The sequence below is a fragment of the Hyaena hyaena genome, unplaced genomic scaffold (genome assembly GCF_003009895.1).
Source record: "Hyaena hyaena isolate Hyena2069 unplaced genomic scaffold, ASM300989v1 scaffold_94, whole genome shotgun sequence".
In the NCBI taxonomy this organism is placed as follows: domain Eukaryota; kingdom Metazoa; phylum Chordata; class Mammalia; order Carnivora; family Hyaenidae; genus Hyaena; species Hyaena hyaena.
The window spans coordinates 658,002-684,679 of record NW_024080726.1 but is presented as its reverse complement, the minus strand read 5'-3'; the positions used below and the strand labels follow the sequence as shown (position 1 = coordinate 684,679).

At 50.8% G+C, this 26,678-nt stretch overlaps 1 protein-coding gene across 2 annotated transcripts; it reads right to left on the bottom strand.

Annotated features, from left to right (window-relative positions):
* Positions 1–1,900: 1,900 nt before the first annotated feature.
* On the bottom strand, positions 1,901–26,672 carry EXOSC10 (exosome component 10). 2 transcript variants are annotated; one of them, XM_039234985.1, is made up of 25 exons: positions 26,525–26,672; positions 23,629–23,765; positions 20,362–20,485; positions 18,447–18,551; positions 18,029–18,194; positions 17,545–17,659; positions 15,972–16,047; positions 15,654–15,764; positions 15,308–15,451; positions 14,634–14,824; positions 13,462–13,618; positions 13,159–13,307; positions 12,930–12,980; positions 12,153–12,264; positions 10,132–10,182; positions 9,897–9,975; positions 9,701–9,810; positions 8,079–8,174; positions 7,673–7,747; positions 6,461–6,548; positions 5,185–5,258; positions 4,487–4,658; positions 3,658–3,716; positions 2,692–2,768; positions 1,901–2,036 (listed from the first exon to the last, which is right to left on the bottom strand). In XM_039234985.1, the coding sequence occupies exons 1-25, from the start codon at positions 26,633–26,635 to the stop codon at positions 2,006–2,008; spliced, it is 2,661 nt and encodes an 886-aa protein (XP_039090916.1). In that variant the 5' UTR covers positions 26,636–26,672; the 3' UTR covers positions 1,901–2,005. The 2 variants fall into 2 exon arrangements, 1 of the variants encoding a protein (XP_039090916.1); XR_005528873.1 differs by lacking the exons at positions 1,901–2,036; positions 2,692–2,768; positions 3,658–3,716; positions 4,487–4,658; positions 5,185–5,258 and having other exon boundaries at positions 6,524–6,548; positions 7,673–7,930.
* Positions 26,673–26,678: the final 6 nt, after the last annotated feature.

The following is a 26,678-nucleotide window of genomic DNA, read 5'->3' as shown; positions in this document are numbered from 1 at the left end:
AATTTCCAAATAAGGGGCAAGGAATCACTTAAGCCTCGTTAAGAAACTTAACTCGCAGTCGTCTTCAGTGTTCTCCATCTCCTCCTCCTTGGCCTTGGCCTCTCCTTCCCCTTGGCCTGCGGGAAGCCCCCAGCAGCCCGCTCGGCAAGACCCGGCGCACACCGCCCCTCTCACCACGGTGGTGCTTGGACTTAGGCCGGCGTGCCCGTCTCCCGGGGAGCTGGCTGAGCCCCGCTCCCGAGGCCGCCGCTCCATCCTGGTTGGCAGCCGTGGGGTGGAGCCCGGGTTCTTTCTAACCAGCGCCCAGCAAATGTCTGGCAAAGCGCACACTTTCGAACGGCACTAGTTACAAGGTTCTCTGGACTTTCTCCCTCACTCTCCCAGGCCCGACCCACATGTGCCTCTCTTAAGTCCCCTCGGGCCATCCTCGGTAGAAAAGGATTTCTCACTCTTAAAAAATTCCCATCTGTCCATTGTTTAATCATAGGGACTCTGAGATTTTAGAGCAATTTCATACTGTGCCTCAGTGTCCACTCTTTCCAAACTGTATCGGCACCGTGGACTTTTAGGGGCACCTGGGCATGGAAATGAATTTCCCAGTAGCCTTTGCTGTGGCACGTGACTACATGCTGGCCAACGGGAAGTGAAAATGGGCAACTTCTATTTAAAGGGAGATGGGGTGCACCTCTTCCCCTCCTTCCAGCTGAATGGAATGCGGATGTGATGGACAGAGCTACCGCAGCTCCCCATAGCCCATGAGGGGAAGCCCTAGGTGCCAGTGGAGGATGGCAGCGCAACATGAAAGTGCCAGAGCGGGGACCGCCGAGTCACCACACTAGCTCTGGACTAACTAGGCCTGAGGAGAAAGACAAAATTAGAAAAACCCATCTGTTTTGCTAAGCCACTGACGGTCTGGCTTTTCTGTCCGTTGCGACCATTCCAGTCCTAACTCGGGCAAACTTCAGCCCATTTTGGGACTGGGCTGCTCTTCGCTGTTCTGCCTGACTGGCTGCTGGCTTGGCAGCGCGCCTGCATTGGCTTCATGGCCCCTCAGGGTACTGCCCTCAGCCAGGTCTCACAGTAATCTCCGGGAAAAACTTTGGCGAAAATAGCTTCCTTGTTTAAGTTGTGAAAACAAAAATGATGGTATGTTTTGTGCTTTCTTGGCTTAATATCCCATCTTGATATTAAAATCAAAAGGAATTCTGAAGTAGTTCAATGCTACGTTATTAAGAACACAAAATCGGAAATGTGCACGTTCGATAATGGTGCTCAACTACAGTGAATTTTCGAATGACAAAAGGTAGAAACTCTGAAGGTGAAAAACTGCAGAAAACGTAAATCCAAGCTTGGAAGTGAATATACACACGGTGGAAAGTCTTTATGCGGGAGCGCGAAAGCTTATCCGCGTGTGGGGTTCCGGGCGATTTCACTGCTCTCTTCCTCATTTCCTGCAGTGAACGCGCTGTTACTTTTTTAATTGGGGAACTTAAAAATAAGAAAGAAAGGGGAGTGAGACAGACACAGGGAAGAGATGGGGCCCTTGAGAGGACACGGTAAGCACTAAAGCTCTACCAGCACCGCCCCCCCGTTTGGCTTCACTGGCATGACTGGGAGGCACGTGAAGGAGGGATCACAGCCCACGGAATCCTCCTAAGATGGAGTCGGCGCTCCGTGAGCGAGGTGCTCTGTGCCGTGTGGATGCTGCCCTTTTCGGAGTCATGGGAGGTTCTCCTGCGTCCGGTCTCAGGACAGACTCTGGACGTCGCCAGAAACCGCAGTGTCCTCAAGGGCACGCTTACCCACGGACAGCCGGGGACGGGGACCTGACCGGGGTGGGACCTGTGCTCTCCCGCTGGAACTGTGGTGGCAGCAAAGGAAGAGTCAGGAACCCGCTTCCTTCCAGTAAGAATTCTTTTTAATGGCTTAAAAATGAGTCTGTACAAAACAGCACCACCACTGGGTGCTTCCGGTCCACCGGGGGTTCCAGGGGTCTCTTCCAGCACTATCTCCTGGGCCAACTGTGCCTGAAGCCTCTGCAGGGGCAAAATGAAAACAAGTTACTTCTTCCAGTCCGGCTGGAGAGCGGCTCTCAGCTGTTCATAAAACGGTGCAAACCTTAATGCACAGCTCGGGGAGCCTGGTTTGTTGGGGGGAGGGGCAGTCCTGGAGAACACAGCTTGGCAGCGGTGCACCCCCCACACCCTGGCAGACGAGTGCGGGCCGGGGCAGTGCCCTGCGGCCCAACGAGAGTGGCAGTGCTGGCTCAGATCTAAGGCAGATTCCCTCACCAGGCCACACCCCAGGGGTGAGTCCTCTGGTTTCAGGGTCTGCCCTGAGGATGAGAGATTCATGTTCTTAACCAAAATATTCTTAAACCACGACCCACAACATTTACTTCCTGATTTTTCCCCATTCCTTAGGAATGGGCTGATCTCAGAAAATCCCAAGCCTGTCTGCTCGGAGGTGACCCCTGGGCAGCTGTGTGGTGATAGGTGGCGATTGACAGCAATCTGAGTCCTGGGACACAGTAACGGTGCTTGGCAGTCCCCTCCCCTCCTCCTAGCTCAGCTTTCCTAGAGTGACGGGGGTGGGGGAATCCGCTCCGGAGAGGCTCGGAGTCTTTCCAGTTGAGACCCCCGGGCCGCTGCCGGGGGTGCGGGGCCACGCCGGCCTCTGCCACATACATACCTGTCTGACTTTCCGGTTGGAAAGGACATGCTTTTGTTTCCCAGCGACTGTTTAAGTTTTTTGGGTGCAGCACATTTCTGAAAAGATAAAAAAATCACTTTAGCCGAGTGACAGCCTTACCGCAGGACACACAGGAAACACGTGAGCTCAGAGGAGCCCCCCTCCCCCACACACCAGCACCGCCAGTGTGACTGGTTTTCTCACACTGGACTAGATGCTTCTGGGTGCCTCTGAAGAAAAGGCCGTCAGGATGAGCTACTAGAGGAACAGGAGGGCTCCGCACGGGCCTCCGCATGCAAATTTTCGGCCACTCTTGGCTCTGACTGCGGCTGACACCCACGGGGGCGAACGCAGGCTTGTGCCGGCCCCGAAAGGAGTGTCTGTGGCCTGCGGCTGCGATTCCCATGGTAGCAAACCACATGGCAGCCTTTACAGCCTCTTGGAAAAAAAAACCTGTTTTTTTTTCTCTTGTTCTTTTTTTCGCTGGAAGAGCTGATGGGTACTGTCCGTACTTGGGAAGGGATGAGGTGAGGGCAAAGATATGCAAAGGAAGAGGAGTCCCAGCTGGGCCCTCTTCCCAGCAGCGAAACAGGGAGGAAAAAAAAAAAAAAAGCATCATGGGAATGTGAGAATTCTCAAGCATATTTATTTTTTATTTAAAAATTTTTTATTTTAGAGAGAGCGTGCGTAAGTGGCGGAGAGGGACAGAGGGAAGAAGAGAGAAAAAGGGAGAGAATCTTAAGCAGGCTCCACGCTCAGCACAGAGCCCGATATGGGGCTCGATCCCACGACCCTGGGACCATGACCTGAGCCGAAGAGTTGGATGCTTGACCAACTGAGCCACAAAGGTGCCCTGTCTTTTATTTTTTTATTAGTTGTATCTTGTATTTTGTTTTTTAACTCTCAATCAAAATATAGTTGACATATACAATTTTACTAGTTTTCGGTGTCAAATACATTTCTTACCTTGCCAGATGGGGTCTGCTTATTTGGATCAAACTGGGAAGGTTTCGATTTGCTGTTTCCTGGAAGGTAAGAGAAGAGAAACGCCTGTGATCACATATGGGAGTTAGTAGACCCCACAGGTGGACCCCTAGGATGGTGCGTGGCGTTCAGGGAGGGTGGGGCTATCAGCCTGCTGACCCCTTTCTGAGGAGGGACCCGTGTTATGTTCCCAGGACAGAAGGCCAGCCCGAACACCAGGCTCGTTTCCCACAGATCTACTCTCAGCTCAGGGGCGGGTGGCTAGAGCCCTGGCTCCTTTCACGCCAAGGAAACCCGGTCTGGTCCCTGTGTGCTGGAGAGATGCCATGCTTGGTGACTTGGGCTCTGAGTGACGATCCTGGGCTACCTTCTCCCTCTTCCAAGGGACATGTTGCCAAGGAGGCTGCTCTACAGAGTCAGGAATGCCATCTGTAGCCAGTCCAATGTGGACGGACCTACAGCGGCCAAGGAACTGCAGAGCACCTTTCGGCCATCAGGTTTCTACAATAAACTGTGTACCGTGTCTGTGTGTCTGAGAACACGTGTTTCTGGGCACAGGCTCAGGGAGGACAGATGGAGGCAGGATCACCACGCCCGCTGTCTTGCTCAGCCACCAGAGAGGCCCCGCGCAGGAGGGCGAGGGCGGGCTGTGCTGCCTGTCCGGGCCCTGCAGGCCCTCGGGACGGCTCTGAGAGTGCTGGTGCCCCGTCCTGCTCGGGCTGAGTCTGCACGCAGGGATTTCTTTACTCTACAGCTTCCGCCCCGCTAAGGTGTCCAGACATTCCTTACAGGGCACCAGACCCGGCCTCACCAGCAAAAGCCTTGAAATCGGACTTGCTGTAGTCATACGGGGTAAAGTCTTTTTCTGGCAGATCTGGGTCTTTTGGCTTCTTAGAAGTTTTGAGTCGTTTCTTCTCTTGTTTCTGTTCTGTGGTCCTCGGGTCACTTGTCGTTCGCTCTCTCTTCTTCGCGGCATTTTCTAGCTATAGAGGGAACACACCGTGGGAAGGAAGCATGGGAGTCGGGGAGATGGACGGCTTCCTGAGGGGCTCGGCTGCTGTGCTGGGGAGTGCGGGCTGTGAGTGTGGGCAGGGCTGGGGCCACGTAGGGCAAATGCCTCCCCAGAGAATGACAGCAGGTCATTTATGAAAGACGGGCTCTGCAGTCTGGAGGGCTCTTGGGGGTGGAGAATGAAACATATACTGGGGCAGAGCAGGGGTGCTCAACAGGCTTGACGATGAGAAGCTTCAGTACCCCCCCCCCCACTACTAGAGCCAGGGGTGCGGTCTGTTGATCGTAAATCAGCCGAGGAGTCATCTAAGAGGAATTACGATATAAACTTTTTTGAGGGGAAATGAGGAAGGCACTCGTTGACAAGCCCAAACGAACGGGAAAGACATAAGCACTTAATCTGAACCATGGGACAAGCCCTCCTGCCATTCGAGGAAAGTCCTGACCACAACCAGGGGCAGCTCGTTTCCTAACAGGAAAGGCAGGGCCCGCACGTACGGCAGCCTGCTCTCGGACGGACACGGCCTGCTCCGCTGCAGCCCTGCACTCCCCCTTGGCCTGGTCCCGGGCAGCTGCAAGAGAGAGCACTGTCGGTGGAGCTGCCGCCTCCAGCAGCCGAGCCTCCCCGCTCCCCGGCTGCCCCCGGCCCCGGTCTCGGAAGGATGGCTGCCTTGAGGCTCGGGCCTGGCTGCATGCCCTGCACTCTCACTCTCTTTTTTTCTTTTTTTAATGTTTTGCTGATTTCTGAGAGAGAGAAACAGTGTGAGCAGGGGAGGGACTGAGAGGGAGACACAGAATCTGAAACAGGCTGCAGGCTCCAGGCTCCAGGCTCCGAGCTGTCAGCACAGAGCCCGACATGGGGCTCGAACCCACGAACCGTTTGATCATGACCTGAGCCGAAGTCGGACGCTCAACTGACTGAGCCCCCCAGGCGTCCCTGCACGCCCTGCACTCTCAAGCTGACTGCCCGCTCTCTAGAACCCGGGCCAGGTGTCCGCCGCCTATGTGGCTCCTCTCTGAGGACACTGCAGACGGACCTCACCCATGGCACGTCAAGGACCAGAACGAAACCCAAACCGGCTCCCCATGCGCGCTTACTCTGTTGCTGGCCACCCTCGTCTTTCTTGTCACTCAGGACCAGACCTTCTGGCATCCACGGCTCCCCTCCTCCTCTCACGTGCCTCACCCAACTCGTCACCAAGTGCTGTTGGTGTCACTATCAGATACACCGGCTTCTGGCCGCTTCTCTCCACCTCTGCTACGAAAGCCAGCGACCCCTCATCCGGGTCGCTCTCTCCACTGGGCTCTTCTCACGTGTCATGTCCTTACCACAGGCCCCTCCTGCTCTCCCTGCTCAGTCCCGTGGGCCTCCCGGTGTCTCCCTGTGTGTGCCCACGAGTGACTGCCTTGGGGCCTTGGGCTGTGGGGCCGCCAGTACGGGACACGCTTCCCCTAGAAGCAGCCTCTCCCTGCTCAGGGTCACGTTTATTAGGCTGCCTTCCCTAACCGCCATACGGAAGCAGCCACGGCTCCCTCGTGCCCACCCCCGGGAGCACCTCCTACCCCCCTCCCCATGGAAGTATCTCTAGCCATCTGAAAGGACAACCGGTCACGGGGAGGCTGTCCACTGTCCTCTGGGAAAAGGCAAGCCCCACAGGGCAGGGGCTGTTGTTTGCTGCCATATGGGCACTCTGCTGAGCAAACAGAATGACGTACAAGGCCTGTTTGTTACTAGACACGCCGGCGGGCTGAGTTACAAGGAAGTGAGTGCTACCTGTTTGCTCCGCTGCCTTCTCCTTGGCAGTTTCTTTAAGTTCTCTGTGTGCCTGTACCCGGCTGGCCAGCTTCCAATGGTTGCTGATCTACAATGAAAACAAACAAAACAAAAACACTCCAAAACTCAGACACCTAGGAAAGCGGTGACACTGGGCATGCTAACCTCACCACAGCACACGTTCTAAGTCATAATTCCAAACCTGATAACACAAAAAACTAAAATTTCTTGCTCACTTTACTTATAAAACGTTTATCAAGAAGGACAAAGGGCAAGTGTACTGCAGGCACTGAGCCGGACATTTCCTGTCCGTTGTCTCACTCAACCCCTTGTAATAATCCCCGGGACAGAGGCATCATCGTGCCCTCCACTTTGAGACGGGAAGCAGGTTCAGAGAAGCTAAGTAACTCGTCTGAGGACACACGGGTAGCAGACGGATGAGCTGGGATTCAAAGCAGGACTTCCCAAGGCTATTTGCTTCTGTGTGAGCATCTCGCTGACATGACACAGAAGCACAGCAAGGGACATACGGCTGCCAAATGGGCCACAACCGTTCGAGGAAGGAGGGGACGAGGCATAAAGTCCACCTGACTCCCCCGCTAAAATGGCAGCAGGCTAACCACCAGCGACAGGGCAGAGGCCCGTCAGGGTTCCGGCCTGACCCCTGGTGCCTAATGAAAGAGCGGGAGGCAAAGGGAGTCAGGCTGCCCATGTGATAGGCACAGGAACTTCCTGAAGGAAGGAAGGAAGAACGCTTTTAACAGACAATTAACAACGCTGGCTCCCAGGAACATCCATGGGGCTCCAGGGAAGGTGTTTCCTTATTCCTCATTATGCTGTTAAAAACAAACCAAACAATAGAAGGCAGTGTGTTTTAAAATTTAAGCTGTCCCCTGTAAAAACCCTAAAGTAATATGCACATATAAAAATGCCTCAAGCTGTACACCTAACATCTGTGCATTCTGCGACACAGAATTAAACTTTAATTGAAAACCAAAAGCCTCTTTCTTAAAAGGTTCTCAAATGCTTCTGAAAGTCAGAGTAAAGTTCTGGCCCCTCTCTCTAGAAACAGTGCTTACATATATTTATACGTAAAGTGTCTTCTGCATTCAGGAGGTTCATGGTGGCCTTAAGACAAAACCTAGTTCAGATCATTAAGAAGCCTCCTTCTCTTAGAAGGTCACTCTTGGAAAGGATGACAAGTCCACTTACTTCATAGATTTTTGACGATGGATCAAACTTTGCTGCCTGAGAAATGTGAGCGCGGCGTTCGAGGGAAGGCAGAAACTGGAGGAACGGAAACAGTCGTGTTAAATGCGGTCAGGAGCTGGACGGGGCCGGACGGGGGGGTTCTGGTTGCTCTCAGCGTGGGAGGCCTCATTCAGAGCGTCAGCCGAGCCAGGGCTCACTGGCACTTGCGCGAGGTGTCCTTGCCGGTTTCATCTGAGAAGACCCCGACTCCATCCCAACCTGGACACCAGGGACAACGGACATGCCGGATTCAGAGGCTCCCTCTTTCCTGGGCTGTCAGCTTCTTTTCTGGGCAAAAGGCCCCTCCAGCTGCAGAAATCTCTGCCTGTTCTGTCAGCCCTCAACTACCCACACAACGCTGACTTACCATCCTAAATGGATTTTCAAAGGACTCCATTATGTTCTGGGCTTTCTTCTGTGCAACTGTCAGGGGGCTCTTTCCGCTCTCTTCAGCACTAGGTTCCTGCAGGGACAGATGGAAAACGATCAACTCATCACCGTAATCATTTTGTGGCAATTCGATGCAAGCAACAGGATAACCATAACAGTAATAAGAATAAGGGCTAATTTTTTAGGCCTCTGATATGCATGAGGCACTGTAATAGTCCGTAACAGCACACACAGCGGGTGCATTTAACATCTATTTATTAAACCAACGAACTCTCACTGTGTCCTTACAGCCTGTGACGTATCCGGTATTATTCTCCCCATCTTACAGATGAGAAAATTGAGGCACAGAGAGGTTAGGTCTCCCAGAGCCTGACGGCTAACAGGGGCACAAGGAGGACTTTAGCCCTAGGTCCAGCTGGCTCTAGAACTTGAGGTTGTGACCTGACGCTTACACATGAAAAATCAGACACTTTCTGTGGGGAGTCAGGACCCTTCTGCACCAGGGTGTTGCTTCCACCCGGGTTCAGAGCGCGTGCTCTCCTTCCGCGTGCTCTGTGGCGGCAGTCCCGCCACCCAGGGCACAGAGACACGACGGTCTCTGCTAGGCGATCACGCGCCCCAGGTTCACGCTCTGGTTTGTAGCTGCTGATTCACCTTGATGGCTCACTTAAAGCACCCAGACTTCTGTGCTCACGAGCTGCTGAGGCAAGACCCAATCTAAGTTAACGTGACTAAGTGAGAGAGAGTTAACTCGCAGGTACGGCATCCTTCAGGCGGCATTTTGCCTTCCCGGCGGCGGCCTCGCACCCTGGGGTGATTCCGGAACCTAGGGAACCACCCGGCTGTTTCTCACGTGACCACTTTCTAAGCTTGGTCCTCGTCTTTATCCACACGGATCGGATGCTTGCTTCTCTTCCTTTCCAGAAGTCCCGATTCTTTTCCTCTACCAGCCCCGTCGCTGGCCGTGTTCAGAGTTCCGTCTGTGTATTTCCCCTCGTCTTGGTCATTTTGGTATCTACCCATCTTGACCAACCACCGCACGCCCTCGTCCTCCCTTTGCAAAGAGCCTGAAGTTCAAGCGCTGGCAGGAACGCGACACCCGCGGGAGGATGGGCCCTGTCACAACCCAGCGCGTGTTCCGGGAGCACAGCCCGGCCCAGGCCGGCCACACTCGGTCCCAGCCTGGACGGGGTCACGACCTACCACGACTCGGCCCCTCTCTCGGGTGGGAAACAAATTTCCACCCACTTCCCCCTGCCCTCATACCCCGCCCTTCACGTTCCCTGATCAGCCACAGCGTTTCGAAGCCTCCTTTCTTCCATCCGGAGCACATGCAGACGGCGGCGGCGCGTGCCGGGGAGGACTGACCAGCGCGCCACACTCAAGGGAGTGCTCGCCGGCCCCCCCGGGACTCGGGCCGAGCTGCCTCCGCTGCGGCTGTCGGGAAGGTCCTGCTTATGGATCCTCGTGGCCCACGCCCTCCTCCCCGCTAGGCATTAGTGTCAAAAGTGGATGCAACACTCCAGGCAGACAGCCTGTTTGATAAACCCCACAAATCCCTGCGGGTCAACAGCACCTCACGCGTCCCCTACTACTCACGTTAAATAACGAGATGACAGCGGTAGCGATAAGGCATTTGGTGTCTGGCGCGGCCTCCTCTTCTCTTTGCTCGGGGAAGAGGCTTGCCTGTTTCTGCACGGGCACAGGCCCTACAGGGACAGAAGTCAGGAAAGTCAAAGCCTAGTGGATGGCACGCAAGGCAGTTTCCAGGACATTCCACAGGCCTCTACGTTACCGTCGCTTGCGATGACAGGGTAGCCGTCTGAAGGGGCGTGGGAGCAGTCATGGGGTCCAAAGAGAACATTCTCCAATCTCTGTATCAGAAAGAAACCAACAGGCCTCAGAAAAGCCTTGCAGGCATGCAATAGCTTTCCCCTGCCGTGCTGGGGGCTGCCTCTGGCAGGGAGGCTTATGCTCCCCGGCTCTTGCTGGGATCTCCCCCAGAAAGAGAGGATGGAAGCAGCACCCACCTCAGGACCGGGCAGCGGGCTGCTCTTCTTCACGCCGGTCGCCACCTCAGACTGAGGGGGAGAAACAAAAAGCATCTGAGGTTCGCGAAAGCGGTGCCCGCCCGTGGTTCCCCCGCAGACTGCTCCCTCCATTAGACTGTCATTCACCAGCCCAGAGATTTAATTGGTCCTTCATCCCTTCCAGCGCTTGGCAATATAATCACTTGATACTCAGTAATTATCTGCTGGGATGAAAGAACAAAAACCTTTTCCATGACAAGGGACAACGCAGATTTGGAGCCTGAAAGAGATTCTTCTCCAGAAACCAGGGATCTCTTTCCCTGGACAAGCTGTACAGCTCACAAAGGAAACCTTAGCATGAAGACTGAAATGTGTGCGCCCTTACGGTCCCTTCGTTGTCCCCCTAAAGGAATTGTTTTTAAGTCCTTCCAGATCAATAATCTTCCAAAACATTACAAATACGATTTACCATATACCAATATTACTACCGAGGCAACACAGTTAAAATCTGTCCCCTCCCAAAATACGAATCAAGGCACACAAATCGATCTGAACATGCTGGAGCCCGGACATAGGCGTGTGCGCCTACACACCCGTCACCGTGCCCGCACCCAGGCACCCCACAGGCGGAGATGCAGGTGACTGGACTTGCAGCTGGCTAGCCTGCCTTCACCTGAGTTTGTCTAAAATTTAGCATCTCCTTCACAAAATTAGCTCTTCCTGAATTCCCCACTTCTATCCAAGGCTGTCCTATTTGCCTAGTCACCTAGGCTTTGTATTTGGAGTGAGTTGTCCTAGACTCCACTTCCACTGTCCCCAAATCCACTTGCCAGTCAGAGAACACGCTGGAGAACTTCACACGGTGCTCAAAGAAAATGGCAGTAACTTTCATCGTCTGTTACTAAGTCCCATCAACCTTTCTTTCTTTTTTTTTAATGTTTTATTTTTTTGAGAGAGAAAGAGATAGACAGTGTGAGCAGGGGAGGATGAGAGAGAGAGAGAGAGAGAGAGAATCTGAAACAGAGAGAGAGAGAATCTGAAACAGAGAGAATCTGAAACACACACAGAGAGACAGAGACAGAGAGAGAGAGAGAGAGAGAGAGAGAGAGAATCTGAAGCAGGCTCCAGGCTCTGAGCTAGCTAGCTGTCAGCACAGAGCCCAATGCGGGGTTTGAACCCACGAACCATGAGATCATGACCTGAACTGAAGTCGGACGCTTAACCAGCTGACTGAGCCACCCAGGTGCGCCATCGACCTTTCTTCTGATGGTACTTCTAGTTCCTGTTCCTTCTCTTCATTTCTGGGACTGCCAAACTCCCAAGGCATGAGAACTTCACATCTTGGACCCCTGCCAGGCTTCCAAAACATGCTCCCTGGACTGAGACCCTCAATCCGTTTTTTTTAAAGTTCATGTATTTAAGTAATCTCTATACCCAGTGTGGTGCCTGAACTCACAACCCCGACATCAAGAGTCGCACGCCCCTCTGACTGAGCCAGCCGGGCGCCGTGACCCCCAATCTATTTTATTCCACCAGGTTAATCCCAACAACAACCAGCTGGCCCAGTCACTGGACATTACTTGCCATTGGATTATTGAAGATAGGATCACAAAGTAACAAAGATGAGCTTTAACTTTTCGTTCTCATAAAGAAGACATGTCTGCTAGCTTTCCTAGCCCATATTATTTTCTTGGGGCTTAAAAACAATTTTTAAAAAACTTTTGATTTACTTTTGAGAGAGCAAGAGGGGCAGTGTGTGAGTGGGGGAGGGGGAAAGAGAGAGGGAGACACAGACTCCGAAGCAGGCTCCAGGCTCTGAGATGTCGGTGCAGAACCCGACATGGGGCTTGAACTCACACACCACGAGATCATGACCTGAGCCGAAGTTGGATGCTTTACTGACTGAGCCCTGCTGGGGTTTCTTTTTAGAATGGAGACCAGATCACAGGTGGAGAAGCCTGCAGGTGCTGGCAGACAGCAGGCCTGCTGAGCTGGGACCCTCTGGCAGCAGAGCCTCTTACCTTCAGCAGGGGCATCTCCCGAGCCTGCTGGACTAGGAGATGCATCTCGTTGATCTGCTGCCGTACGAGGGGCGGTACCGGGTTGCAGCAAGCTATGATGCCCTGAGGTTCCCTGAGAATAAGAAAGGACATACTCAGCTCGCCACTCAGGGACGCAGCCCTCTGAGGCTTCCAGAAGAGAGCGGTGAGCAGGGAAGCCCGGGAGCTGCAGCTGAGGGCAGGACCAGGGAGCCACACGCCCAGCGGGGGACAGTCTGGGCCGGCTGCTGGTGCACCCTTTGCTGCAGCAAGCTTGGCGGAGATGGCCTCTCACAGCCTGGCCCCCGGCTAACGGAGAGCTGGAGAGGGGCACCACAGCTCTACCGAGCTGTCACACTGCGACGGGGTCAACAGAAGACCGTGCACTTGGATTCTCTGCATCTCCTTCCATTAACATGATAAAGCGTTCGAAATCCTGAGCTTGCATGGTTTGGAAGAAGTTACACAGGGGAGCATCGAGGCACTTCCCTCCCTTCAAAGTGGGTGCTTAACGGCTCAGACTTGCACTGGATCCGATCTGAGGCGTAACCACTGAAAATGGTTGCAGTTCAGAAGTTTTACTTCCTACTGGGGAGTCCAAGGGCAGAAATTCTGAATTCCTTGGACTCGTGAACTTCCTTAGAGCACTCATTTCTCTGAGTCAACAGCACTGAGGTAATAGCTATCAGAGAGGCTGATTTTGAAGGATAAAATGTCTCTGCTGAGAAAGTCAACATATTAATCAGTTCTCAGACTCACTTGGGCAGTTCCTCAGCTATCTTTAGCATCATGTGGTTTGGCAGGACGTATCTGGAACAAAACACAGTGGGAGCATGTTAAATTCAGCCAGCAAGCCCCCTTAAAGGGTGTGTGGGGGGGAGACGGAACACACGTTCACGGTGAAAAGAAAAAAAGCCCATTATTTCCTTGCTAGGCGAGCTGGGCCTGGGAGCAGATATTAAAAGCCCGTCTAATCCCTTACCCTTACCCATAACTTTCATCTTCCCTGCGCGCAGTTTTATCCCTCCAGGCAAACAGCAGCTGAAAGGCCGTCAGCTGCTGTGTGTTGAGATGCTTCTTCTGCTTCCTGTATAGCTCCAGGTAAGATTCATCCGTGAAGATAGGCTTGATAAATTTCTGCAGTGTTATCAGAGGACATTCAGTATCAACAGGAATCAGAATTGCGCCCCGGGCTCTTAACAACGCTAGGCTCTTTTCCTCCACATCAAGAACAAGGCAAAGCACGAGGACCCAGCCGGAGACTAGGCGGCTGCGGGTGGCGCCACTGTACCTTGAGGCAGATGTCTCTGCTCCGGTGCCACACGGCCTGCAGCTGCGCGGGCTGCTGGTTGCCCCGCTCCCACAGCTCCAGCCGCATCTTATCATAAATGTAAAGCAGGTAGTGGGTGTCATCTCGGGCGTAGCTGAGCATTTCCTCGGGCAGAGGCCTAGAATTGCAACAGAGGAAATGCTTTTGCTGGTCCCTCCCCGCCCTCCGCCTGCCCAGGTGCAGCAGGGTAAGCTGTCTTCTCTGCGGGTGCTAAGACTCTGGCTCCTTTGGGCATCACAGCCAGTACTCCAGGTACAGTGAGACTTCCGACATCTTAACAGGACGAGCCACTGCTTCCACAGCTGGGGACAAAGGGCAGCGAGGTAACAGCATGGTTGCCAACAGAGACCCAGCCATCCCCGAGTCTGAATCTTAGCTCTCAACACCTGTCCTCGGACAAGTCACTTATGCTCCCTGGGCTCACTTTCCTCACCTGGGAAATGCAGGAAGGCACCTCCCAGGCTGCTGTGGGGATCACCCAGCACAACGTCCCTGCAGTTCTTAGCTCAGTGCTTGGCGCATAGTAACGGTTAAACAACAAGAAGTGGCTTTCAGGCTTTGCCCGTTTTCATCTTCTATTTGGGCCTTATTAGACCCTCTTTAGAAACTCTGTTGATACAACAGCTGCGACCTCAGTAAATGAGACACCTGACAGTGACCATGCTGAGCCCAAACTCCGGGAAGTGTGGCGGGACTCTACCGAAATCTTACACTCTAGTAAACACTCATTATAAGGCGCGATCCCCTACGTACCTTAGAGTTCTCTCAGGCCTCTGGGAATTCACCGCACACGCACGCGCATGCACACACACAGGCACAGGCGCACACACACGCACGCACTGATCCGGACTACAGAGATCCGAGTTTCAAATGAGAGACTGGCAGGAACACGGACATGGCACGCCTCTTCCAACCCCTATTCCCGAGAGGCACGGTGTGATGGCCCTTCGTACACTCTGCGTGGTTACCCTGAAACTTCCAGCTGTATCGGAAACAGCTGGAGGAAAGACCAGCGACATTTAACTCCAGGTTCAGCTAACGTCACGGTCTGAACAAAGGTCTGAGTGGATAAGACGCTAATGGGCACCCACGTCTCGTGCTGCGGTCTGCATTCCTTGCAAGCACCCACTGACCGTACTCTCCAGTCAGCCAGCTGGTACTGTTTGTTGGACTCCACACCACAGTAGAGCTTCAGCAGGTGGTCCAGGGAGTGCCTGGCCAGGTTAAGGAGGCGAGCAGCCTGATGGGTATCGAACATGTTCACGACATACAACCCGAAGTCTTTCTGCAGCCATTCTATGTCTGAATCTGCACCATGGAAGACCTGAAAACAGAGTCACGCAGTATGATGTGCGCATGGCCACTCGTGCCCCAGAACAAACTCTGCCTCCGGGGGGATCAGAACATCGGAATTCGATGCCAGAAGGCAGATTAAAATGAGTTCAGTTTTAAAGGCTTCTTTTAATTTGGACCAACAGCCTTCTATACTCCTAATTGCACACTCTTCAAGGCTGAAACTGCTAACAGCCAGTGATTCTGACAAAGCAGCTCTACTACAGTTCAAGGACAGTCATTAAGTCCGCGGGATCCTGATGGCGCGGGCTCGCTGCAGGAGTCATTAACATGATGTACCGCGGCTCCGGGTGGTAATGAGCTAGATCTTAGGCTGTTCTAACTGGGGCTTAGAAACAAAAGCAGTTTAGTGTGTGGAACCCGAGTGCAGGTCTACATAGAAACAAAGAAATAGTAAAATGGAAAGCACGTAAATCGTGTGCTCATGTGCCAGGGCTGGAAAAGGCTGACTGACCTTAACGATGGCGGGGTCTGTGAGGCTCTCGTTGAGAATGTACATGTCGCTTCGGAGCTCCAGGGTGTCGATGATGAAGTCTTCCGTTCGGGTGGAGATTTGCATCAGGCAGGTCAGCCCCAGGAAGCTCCTATAGGAGTGGTGCTAAGACCCGGAAAGAGGAGAGAACAGGGAAAAATGGATTCTCTAGGCTTTCCTTTACGGATTTTAGGAGAGCGGCTTATAAACATTATACAGCTGATTGGTTTTTGCCAAAAACTAGATCTGTTGGTATTAAATTTATACTCCTCAAGTAGGTGAGCTCGTGGAGAATATGAAATTTCACTCAAGGTCATTCACAGCTTACCTCTAAGTCTACCGCAAACTCCTGACAAGTCAAGAGCTTCTCATTGAGCTCTACCAGTTCGTCCAGGGAGGACACGAAACGGCAGGGTGTTTCTCCCACAGGCCTGTACAACTGGAGCACGAGAGCACAGGTAGGAAGAGAAAAAGAACATTAGGAATCGTCCTTGGCTAAAGCACAAAATGAATTGGGAGTTCAAGAAATGACCCAAAACTGCAACCTCCTACTATAAAAGATATTTAAAGAAAGCCAAAGTTGCACTGATCGGATTTTCTCCTGGGCTACCTCCATATCCTCCATAAACTCAGTCTGGATGCTAACCTGGGGTTGTGGCTTTTGAAGGACTGAATCTGGTGGAGTGAAGTGATCTAGTTCATACTGATAAGGATGTGCGAACCTGAATAAATAAAACAAAAAGAAAAGTCTTTTTTGAGGAGTTCTGTGAGTCAAGGAAAAACAACTGCTTTAATCCAATTTGTAAAGACAAGTGAGCAAAGAACGCTGTGAAAATATTTTCTCTCTATAAAAAGCACAGTTATTTCACTGAGAATTCAAGGGCATCAAAAAAAAAAAATCAGGTCATACTGCTTTACCCTTATAATATGATTGATTAAAAACCTACCCACTTATGGGGCACCCGGGTAGCTCAGTTGGTTAAGCGTCCAACTCTCAGTTTTGGCTTAGGTCATGATTTTGAGGTTCATGGGTTCAAGCCCCACATTGGGCTATATGCTGATAGCATGGAATCTATTTGGGACTCTCTCTCTCTGCCCCTCCCCCTGCTTGCATTCTCTCTCTGTGTCTCAAAATAGATAAACTTAAAAAAAATCTCACTTATAAAGATTTGAACTCTTATTTCAAAACACTGGATGGTTGCCATTGTGGATAATATAAAAACGTGCAATGTAGGATTCATCGTGGTTTGGATAAAAAAACCTATGGAGACAGAGAATGGGGCAGATATCTCAATTGGTCATATGGCAAAGGCTTTATTTTTTGTTCCTCTATCATCTACTTGCATAAAAATCCTGAATCTCTGAGTGCCTTGAGGGCGGGGCCGCAAGCCATCACCTGGCCTTCGGCCTCCTGGTACAGGGCTGGGGCTGCAGGAACAGTGCTCACCCAGGCTCTGGCTATATGTGCAAAAAAGGCCAATGCTAGCAAAGTCCTTCCCACCTTTTTCTTTCGGCTGGAAGGTGAGGCCCCTTTGTCTTGTTTAAGCAGTTGATTATTTTATTTATTAATTTTTTAAAGTTTACTTATTTTGAGAGAGCATGAGAGAGACAAAGAGCGTGTATACAAGCAGGAGAGGAGCAGAGAGAGAGGTAGAGAGAGAGAATCCAAAGAAGGTTCTGCGCTGTCAGTGCAGTGCGGGCCTTGAACCCACAAACTGGGAGATCATGACCTGAGCCAAAACCAATAGTCAGATGCTTAACCGACGGAGCTGTGGGGAGCCCCCTGCACAGTTCTCTGAAGATGCTAACACAGCTGGTGAAAAATGCCGTTGCCCCACTGACTTTATTAGCGGGCCCCCCTTCACGGGCTGAGCCCCCACCTGGGAAGAAAGGCAGAACGGCAGAGAAGAAGGACAGTTTTATGAAAACTGGGGGTTTCGAGGTCCAGTTGGGTGGGAGGTCAGCATCACTCGGTGGGGGTGAGAGCGAGTGCTGCCTGTGAGGGCTGGTGAGGGTTACCAAGATGCTGCCTGGGCAGGCCCTCTGGGAACACCAACAGGAGGTCTGACCACAGAGACCCGCTGACCATGATAACAATCGCCTGGGCCTCAGGTTCTTTGTTCACACAGGTGTATTCTTATAAGAGTGAAGCCGAGGGAGAATGTGGCATTAAGGTAATAAGCACTCAGGGCAGAAAGTCCTGACAGGCAAATACTTACATGTCCTGCTCCACCTGCTGGGTTCTCTGCTGATGGATGAAATCAGCCAGGGCAGGGGGGACATCCAAGTCCTCCGGACGATCCTGTGGGCGGTCCCTCCTTTCCTTAGAGAGTGCTGGAGACCCAAGGAACGACAAAAACGTCATCCCAGGGATGCCTGGGTGTTGGTGAAGCATCCGACTTCGGCTCAGGTCATGATCTCACGGTTCGTGAGGTCAAGCCCCACGTTGGGCTCTGTGCTGACAGTGCGGAGCCTGGAGCCCGTTTCGGATTCTGTGTCTCCCTCTCTCTTTGCCCCTCCCCCACTTGCACTCTCTCTCTCTCAAAAATAAATATTAAAAAACAAACACAAAAATGCCATCACAAAAGGGGTGAACACATTCATATCTTGTCTAGTTACGGAGGGATTAACTGGCTCCTTCCAAGACAGGGAGGCAGAGGGAGACCGTCCCCGCTTTCTTTAGGCCGAGTCTGCATGACTTACCCTGAGGGAGGGGTTTCTGGGCGTTGGGCTTGATGAAGATCTTAGGAAGAAATGGTGTGTTGGAGTTGTCGATCCTTTCTCGGAATTTAAGCTGAGGCCGGGCGATGTTTTTGGCGTGAAGCAACCGGAAAGTTTCAGATTTTGTTTTTTTGCTATATTCTCCTGCCTACGATAACATATACAAACAGCTTAGAACGCAGTAACTCATGAATCAGAAATATAAATTCCCATTTCTGCCTTCCAAGAGCGTATGTTGCGTGTTAGGCTGCAGGGGGCAAGGTAGAGACGAGGGATTAGGCTGCGCCCTGGCCAGTTCTGTGTCCAACGAATCAGAACAGAAATGCAGACTTGCACGGGCAGAGGCCCTGCTGCAAAGCTGACATCAGACGCGCAAGTCCATCTGAAAAGCTGCACTCACCTTGCGGTTCCAGCTGGATACTATTGTTTTCGGGACCTGTAATCCCGCAGGAAGGACTGGCTGTTGATTCTTATTCACACCCGAAGCTTCATCCAGCAAAATACCCTGTGGCAAGAGACAGCAGTTCAGTATCTTCCTAGCAGGGTTACCACGTTAATGACCTGACATCCTTAAGAAATATATTCAGGGGCATCTGCCTGGCTCAGGCGGTTAAGCATCTGCCTCTTGGCTTCGGCTCAGGTCGCGAAGCTTGCCCATTTGTGAATTCTTGCCCCACATCGGGCTCCGTGCTGGCAGTGCAGAGCCTGCTTTGAATTCTCTCTCCTCCCCCTCTCCCCCCCCCCCCCCCTTGCTCGCTCTCTCTCTCTCCCCCAAAATAAATACACTTAAAAAAAAAAAAAAGAGAGGCGCCTGGGCGGCTCAGTCAGTTAAGCATCTGACTTCAGCTCAGGTCACAATTTCACAGCTCATGAGTTCAAGCCCTGCACTGGGCTCTGTGCAGACAGCTCGGAGCCTGGAGCCTGCTTTGGATTCTGTGTCTCCCTCTCTCTCTCTGCCCCTCCCCCACTCAGAGTCTGTCTCCCTCTCTCTCAAAAATAAAAAGAAACATTAAAAAAAAAAAAAGAAATATATTCAAAGAACTATGCATGAGAACATGTCACATGTGAGGGAGTCAGCCCAAATAATTAAAGCATTATTTGCTCAAAGACAGGGCAGTAATCGGCCACTCCCAATCCTTGATCAGCTCCCATGACAGCTCTGAGTTGGGCTGAAAATTAAAAAATGATTGAACAGTGTGATGTGGCCCACCCAAAAGAATGAAAAAGACCCTAGACTGTAGCTATTAAACACAGAAGGACTGTACTCAGAGGGAGAATGGAGGGCGTTTTGATCCATTCTGTCCCTTTGAAGCAGATGCAGGGTATCGGTTTGGGCATCCTGAGGACAAACAGCAGCAGGGCAGGACTGGAAATCACAGAATATGAGAAACTGTGGAAGGACCCGTGGGTATTTAGACTATGGAAGGAATGACTTCACAGGACAGGAGAGTGTGATTTAAATATCCGCAGGGCCATCACGTAGTTGAAGGTTCCATTTGTTTTGGATGATCTCTGTGGATTTCTGTATATAACACTCTGCTGTAGAACTGGGCCTGAGTAGACAGTAAGCTAGATCATATGAACCAAGTCTCCTTCCAATCATGCAAATCAGACTGTTTAGCAGATTGTAAGTAACAGTAAAAAAAAAAAAAAAAAAAAAAAAGACTCAATTTTGGTTAGGCTCTCTACCCAGAGCCTCTTCTTTGGCAGTGCAAATAGGATTTGCAAACCTGGAACATAGATTTGTAATAGGCCTCCACTGGGCGGTGACAGGTTGAAGTAATATATTTGAAGACACTTTGTTACCTTTGGGGGAAAAAGGCTAACAGTCAGGAAGGGAATGTTGTTGGAACAAGAAACCCTGAATTTCTGGGGTGCCTGGGTGGCTCAGTCGGTTAAGCATCTCATATCTGACTCTTGATTTCGGCTCAGGTCATGATCTCATGTGAGACCGAGCTCTGCGCTGGGTTCTGTGCGCTGAGCGTGGAGCCTGCTTGGGATTCTCCCTCCCCCACCACCCCTCAAAATAAATAAACATTTTAAAAAAAAAAAAAAAAAGAAAGAAATGCTAACTTTCCTTTTCATTTCCTCAGATGCTGGCATTTCTTTTCATAGTTTAATAACACTGAAGCTCTTCATTTGTTCATTTCATCTCATTTCTTCATTTCACTTGTTAAGTTTCTTTGGTTTTTAAAAAGATTTCATTTCTAAGTAATCTCTGTGCCCAAGGTGGAGCTCAAACTCGGGACCCTGAGACCAAGCCAGCCAGGGGCCCCCATTTGTTAATTACCTTACGAGCGAGGGGACACACTCACCACTCTTTCCAGAATGACGTCGTTGGTATCAACTAGCAAATCAAACTTGTCCTCCAACTCTGTCACTTTACTTCGGTCCTTAATGTTGCTTCGACACCCATGGTACTGCATCACCCTACTCATGCTTGGGAAGGACAGGAAAACCACGGTTAGTCTGTCTGCCTTTATTCAGTTGTTCCCAGTCTGGGAGAACGCTTGAAAGGCGTGGCTCAGACGGTTGCTAACACTTTTTTTTTCTTTTTTAATAGTTTATTGTCAAGTTGGTTTCCATATAACATCCAGTGCTCATCCCCTCAAGTGTCCTCCCCCATGGCCATCACCCCCCTTCCCCCCCACCCATCAGTCCTCAGTTTGTTCTCAACATTCAAGAGTCTCTCATGGTTTGCCTCCCTCCCTCTCCCCTACTATTTCCCCCCTTCTTCTCCCCCATGGTCCTCTATTAAGTTCTTCCTAATCCTCCTATACGTGCAAACATATGATATTTGTCCTTCTCTGCCTGACTGATTTCACTCAGCGTAACACGCTCAAGTTCCATCCATGTTGCTACACATGGCCAGATTTCATTCTTTCTCATTGCCATGTAGTATTCCATCGTATAGATAAACCACATCTTCTTGATCCATTTGTCCGTGATGAACACTGAGGCTCTTTCCATGTGCTGGCTATTGGTGAGAGTGCTGCTATCATCATCAAGACAGTATGGTATTGACACAAAAGCAGACACACAGACCAATGGAATAGATCTGAGAACTCAGAATTCCTAACACTTTCTGATCAGGCTCGTGATATTTGCATCCTTATAGCAAAGTTGTATGGCCTCGGGCAACTGCCTAAATCTCACCAAGGCTCACTTTCCTCATCTGTCAATTGAAGGGATGGAAGAAATTACCTCAAAGCTTCCTTTAAACTCTAAAGAATATATCATACTAGGTAAATTATACCCTCTGCATTCACTGCTTTATCAGGAGATCTAAAATAGGGTCTCTAACTCTCTCACGTGACAGTTCAACAAAATCATTGTGTACGGTCTGTTCTCGTGCTCTTATTAAAAAACTGATCTCGTGGCCCTGCAAAGCCGTGTGAGAGAATCTTGGCTCTAGGCTTTCAAGTCCCACATTATTAAAAAAGATTTGCATATAGTGCAAGAGTCACTATGGTTTTTAAAATTTAAACTCAAAATTTACCAAGTAACAGTTCCCTAATCAAAATCCACTGTCTTGGGGCCCCTGGGTGGCTTAGTCAGTTGAGTATCCGACTCTTGATTACGGCTCAGGTCAGGATCCCTGGTTTGTGGGATCAAGCCCTGCATCCGGCTCCACCCTGAGCATGGAGTCTGCTTAAGATTCTCTCTCTCTGCCCCTCTCCCCCACTCGCTTTCTCTATAAAGTAAATAAAATTGGGGCACCTGGGTGGCTCAGTCAGTTAAGCATCTTACTTTTGGTTTTGGCTCAGGCTGTGATCTCACGGTTTGTAGAGACACATCAGGCTCTGTGCTCACAGCAGTGTGGAAGCTGCTCAAAACTCTCTCTCTCTCGCTATATGTCCCTCCTCCACATGTGCACACGTTCTTTCTCAAAATAAATAAACTTTAAACAAAACAATAGACAAATAAATAAAATGAAAAAAAAAATCCAGTCTCTTTTTAAAAATATTTTGTTTTTAATTTATCATTAAAATTTTTTTTCAGGGGCACCCGGGTGGCTCAGTTGGTTAAGCGTCCGACTTCGGCTCAGGTCATGATCTCATGGTTTGTGGATCTGAGCCCCGCACTGGGCTCTGTGCTGACAGCTAGCTCGGAACCTGGAGTCTGCTTCAAGTTCTGTGTCTCCCTCTCTCTCTGACCCTCCCCTGCTCATGCTGTCTCTCTTGCTCAGAAATAAATTAAAAAAATTTTTTTTAAATTTTATTTAAAAAAAGTTTTTAAGTTTGTTTATTTATTTTGAGAGAGACAGAGAGAGTGAGCAGGGGAGGGGCAGAGAGATAGGGAGAGAATCATCCCAAACAGGTGCTGCACTCTCAGTGCATAGCTGGATGTGAGGTTTGAACTCATGAGCTGCAAGATCATGACTTGAGCTGAAACCAAGAGTCACATGCTTAACTGAGCCACCCAAGCGCCTCTAAAATAATTTTTTAAATATTTATTCATTTATTTTTGAGAGAGAGAGATAGAGAGACAGAGCACAAGTGGGGGAGGAGAAGAGAGAGAGGAAGACACAGAATCTGAAGCAGGCTCCAGGCTGTGAGCTGTCAGCACAGAGCCCGACACGGGGCTTCAACTCACAAACTATGAGATCATGACCTGAGTCAAAGTCGGATACCCAACCGACTGAGCCACCGAGGCACCCCTATTTTTTATTTTTATTTTTTAAAGTTTATTTATTTATTTTGAGAGAGAGTGCATGAGCAGGGGAGGGTCAGAGAGGGAGTGAGAGAATCCCAGCAGACTCAATGCTGTCAGTGTGGAACCCAATATGGTGCTTGATCTTGTGAACAGTGAGATCATGACCTGAGCCTAAACGAAGAGTCAGACACTTAACTGACTGAGCCCCCAGGCGCCCAAAGGTTTTAGTTTTTTTAAGTAATCTCTACATCCAACGTGGGGCTGGAACTCATAACTCTTAAGATCAAGAGTCACATGTTCTACCGATTAAGCCACCCAGGTGCCTCCACTGTCTCATTTTTATATTGTATAGGTCTTTTTTTTTTTTTTTTTAAATGTTTTATTTCTAGGAGAGAGAGAGGGGGGCACCTGGGTGGCTCAGTCGGTTAAGCGTCCGACTTTCGCTTAGGTCATGATCTCGCGGTTCGTGGGTTCGAGCCCCGCGTCGGGCTCTGTGCTGACTGCCAGCTCAGAGCCTGGAGCCTGTTTCAGTCTGTGACTCCCTCTCTCTCTGACCCTCCCCTGCTCATGTTGTCTCTCTCTCCTAGAAGTAAATAAAACATTTAAAAAAAAAAAAAAAAAAGGAGAGAGAGAGAGACAGCGTGAGCAGGGGAGGGTCAGAGAGAGGGAGTCACAGACTGAAACAGGCTCCAGGCTCTGAGCTAGCTGTCAGCACAGAGCCCGACGCGGGGCTCGAACCCACGAACCGTGAGATCATGACCTGAGCCAAAGTTGGATGCTCAACTGACTGAGCCACCCAGGCGCCCCAATATTGTATAGGTCTTGATAGCACAGAAAAAAAGATAGAGTAAAACTAACTTTTCTTAGGAAAAATTATCTTCTTTATATTCATTATTCTTACCATAAGAAAATAATATAGGACTCACCACTGAAGCAGCCTGTCTCCCTGTGTTTCACAAAATGCCTGGAAGCCAGGAAAACTTCGGTAGAAATCATACTCATCGCCAAACTGTGGTAGGCCCCCAGATGCCTTGGTGACTGCCACCACTGAGCCAAGAGCAAACTGTCAAAAACCAGAAAAAAAAGCATTTTTAAAAGTGTATTCATTTATTTTGAGAGAGAGCGTATGTGCACGCCTGTGAAGCAGTGGGGAAGGGGGGCAGCAGTGGGGGCAGAGAAAGAGAGAGAGAGAGAGAGAGAATATGACAAGCAAGCTCCACACTGTTAGCACAGAGCCCGATCTGGGGCTCAATCCCACAAACTGTGAGATCATGATCTGAGTCGGGATCAAGAGTCAGACGCATTACTGCCTAAGCCAGCCAGGTGCCCCAAAATGAGCATTTATTTATTTATTACAAGTATGTTTTATTTTTTTTAATGTTTTTTTACTTTTAGAGAGAGGGACAGAGCATGGGGGCGGGGGGGTGGACAGAGAGAGAGGGTGACAGAGAATCTGAAGCAGGCTCCAGGCTCTGCATGATCAGTACAGAGCCCGATGTGGGGCTCGAACCTATGAGCTGTGAGATCATGACCTGAGCTGAAGCTGGATGCTCAACCGTCTGAGCCACCCAGGTGGCCCTACAACAAGCATGTTTTAAACATGGATCCCTGGGGCGCCTGGGTGGATCAGTCGGTTAAGCGTCTGGCTTCGGCTCAGGTCATGATCTCACGGTTCGTGGGTTCGAGCCTCGCATCGGGCTCTGTGCTGACAGCCAGCTCAGAGCTTGGAGCCTGTTTCAGATTCTGTGTCTTCCCCTCTCTCTGACCCTCCCCTACTCATGCTGTCTCTCTCTCTGAAATAAATAAAACATTAAAAAAAAATTTTAAACATGGATCCCCATTCATTCAGCAGCTCATTTTTCTCAAGATCTACTATGTACGACATGTTGTGCTAGATGATGCACCTTCACATATTCAACACATACTCACTGAGTGCTGATTTCACCTCAGTCCCTGAGGAACCTGATTTTACCTCAGGAACCAAGTTTTAGAGCTTACCTTCTTGGGAGAGTGGGAGAGAAAGAATAAATACATATGAGACTAATATTCAAAATGGCCTGAGTGTGGGGACACCTAGAGAGATCAGTCAGTTAAATGTCTGACTTTGGATCAGGTCATGATCTCACGGTTCTGGAGTTTGAGCCCTGAGTCAGGCGCTCTACTGTTAGCGCAGAGCCTGCTTTGGATCCTCTGTCCCCTCTCTGTCTGCCCCTCCTCTGTGCTCTCACTCTCTCAAAAATAAACATTAGGGGCGCCTGGGTGGCTCAGTCGGTTAAGCGCCCGACTTCAGCTCAAGTCATGATCTCGCGGTCTGACTTTGGCTCAAGTCATGATCTCGCGGTCTGTGAGTTCGAGCCCTGCGTCGGGCTCTGTGCTGACAGCTCAGAGCCTGGAGCCTGCTTCAGATTCTGTCTCCCACTCTCTGTCCCTCCGCTGCTCATGCTCTGTCTCCGCTGTCTCTTAATAATAAATAAAAACGTTAAAATAAACAAACAAACATTGGAAAAACAAATGGTCTCGGTTTGAATCTTGGCTCTGCTATATTAGCTGTGATCATGGGTAAATTATTTAATATATCTGGACCTTGGTTTCCTCCTCTGAAAAACAGGCATAATAGAAGTTCCGACCCCATAGAGTTGTGAGGATTAAATGAGGTAATAAAATCACATAAGGTAATGCTTGGAAGGCACCTAAGTGCTATTATTACTACTTTTCAAATTCAGGTCCATGAGTTTTCTATAGGAATTTCCTTTCATGTTTCCATTTAGGCAAGCGTCTAAAACATAAGAATGCTCTAGGGCCTTCGGCTGACCACATCATAACCACCACTGCCCACAACTGTACTTGTTTATGTTCCAATCAGCGCCAAGCGGTTCTTTATTTTAACTGTTGTGCGTTAATGAGAAAAAATCTGAAGTGGTTGTCATAAAGAAATGATGGTTGGTCATGAGAAGGCCAAGAGACACCACTGTGACTTGCGTAAGGAATGTTTCGGGGGGGGGGGGGGGGGCGAGCAGGAGAAAAGAGGTGGGGCACATGATAGCATGAAGGCCACCCAATCAGGACCATGGCTACTGGTCCAGGAACTATCAGAGCCAAACAAATGAATTAACAATGACATCTGCTAACGATGACCCACCTAGCTGAGTGGAGTCTGGGGGAGCACACCGTGCTAACTTACACATTATTTTAGTTTTGTGGTTTTGTAAGACTTATGCATGAGGCGTTTAAGCCTAGTTTTGTCCGTTCATATTTAAAAAGCATTACGCAAATAATTTAGATGAACCCTCTCTGTGTTCCTCCGAGGCAATAATAGATGCTCTGAGGCACCCAGAGGAGGCTGCGTCGGTGGCAGCTGCCACAGGTGACATTAAACCCAGGGTCTGGGGTTCTGTAGGACCGCACCGCAGAACAGGAAAGGAGGATCGTCCTGGCCGCGGGAGAGGATGCTCGTGTGGCGTAAAGCAGCCGAGCCCCTCCCGAGAGTTGGTTAGGTGGCTCAGGCCCGGGCGGGGACGAAGTCGCGAGGGGTTGGGGACAGCCCTTCCCACGACGCTGAGACGGCTTTCCACACCGGAGGCTGCATGGGCCCAGCTGTGAGAACGAGGGCCTGGGAAGCGGGGCGTCCCTCAGGGTCCGCGTGCGATCGCCGCCCGGGAGGGGAAGGGAGAGACTGCCCGGCTGGGACGGCGGCCTCTCGACCCCCACCCGGGGCCCGCAGCAGTGCGCGTGCGGCCGGCTGAGCGGCGGCCGACTGGTCCCGGGCTTACTTCTGGCCGACCGCGGGCGGCTCTCGATGCCCCAGAGGCGCAGCAAACTTACCTTCACGAAGCTGTCCGCGTCCGGGAAGCCCGGTAGCACCATTTCCCCGTCGGGTTTGGCCACGCTGGTGGCCGACTGGGCCTCGGGCTCTCGGGGACTGGGAAGCGCCATTTTTCCCGGCCTGCGCGGCTCTTCTCGCGAGAGCGCCTCAGGC

Bases quoted from the DNA above. Each gene is read 5' to 3' on its own strand.
- EXOSC10 (XM_039234985.1), bottom strand. From the start codon at position 26,635: ATGGCGCTTCCCAGTCCCCGAGAGCCCGAGGCCCAGTCGGCCACCAGC. The intron at 14,825-15,307 runs GTCAGTCAGCCT...CTCTGTTTTCAG, and splicing joins CAGACCCCGCCATCGTTAAG to GTCTTCCATGGTGCAGATTC. The intron at 13,308-13,461 runs GTACAGTGGCGC...ATAACACTGCAG, and splicing joins GCAGAGACATCTGCCTCAAG to AAATTTATCAAGCCTATCTT.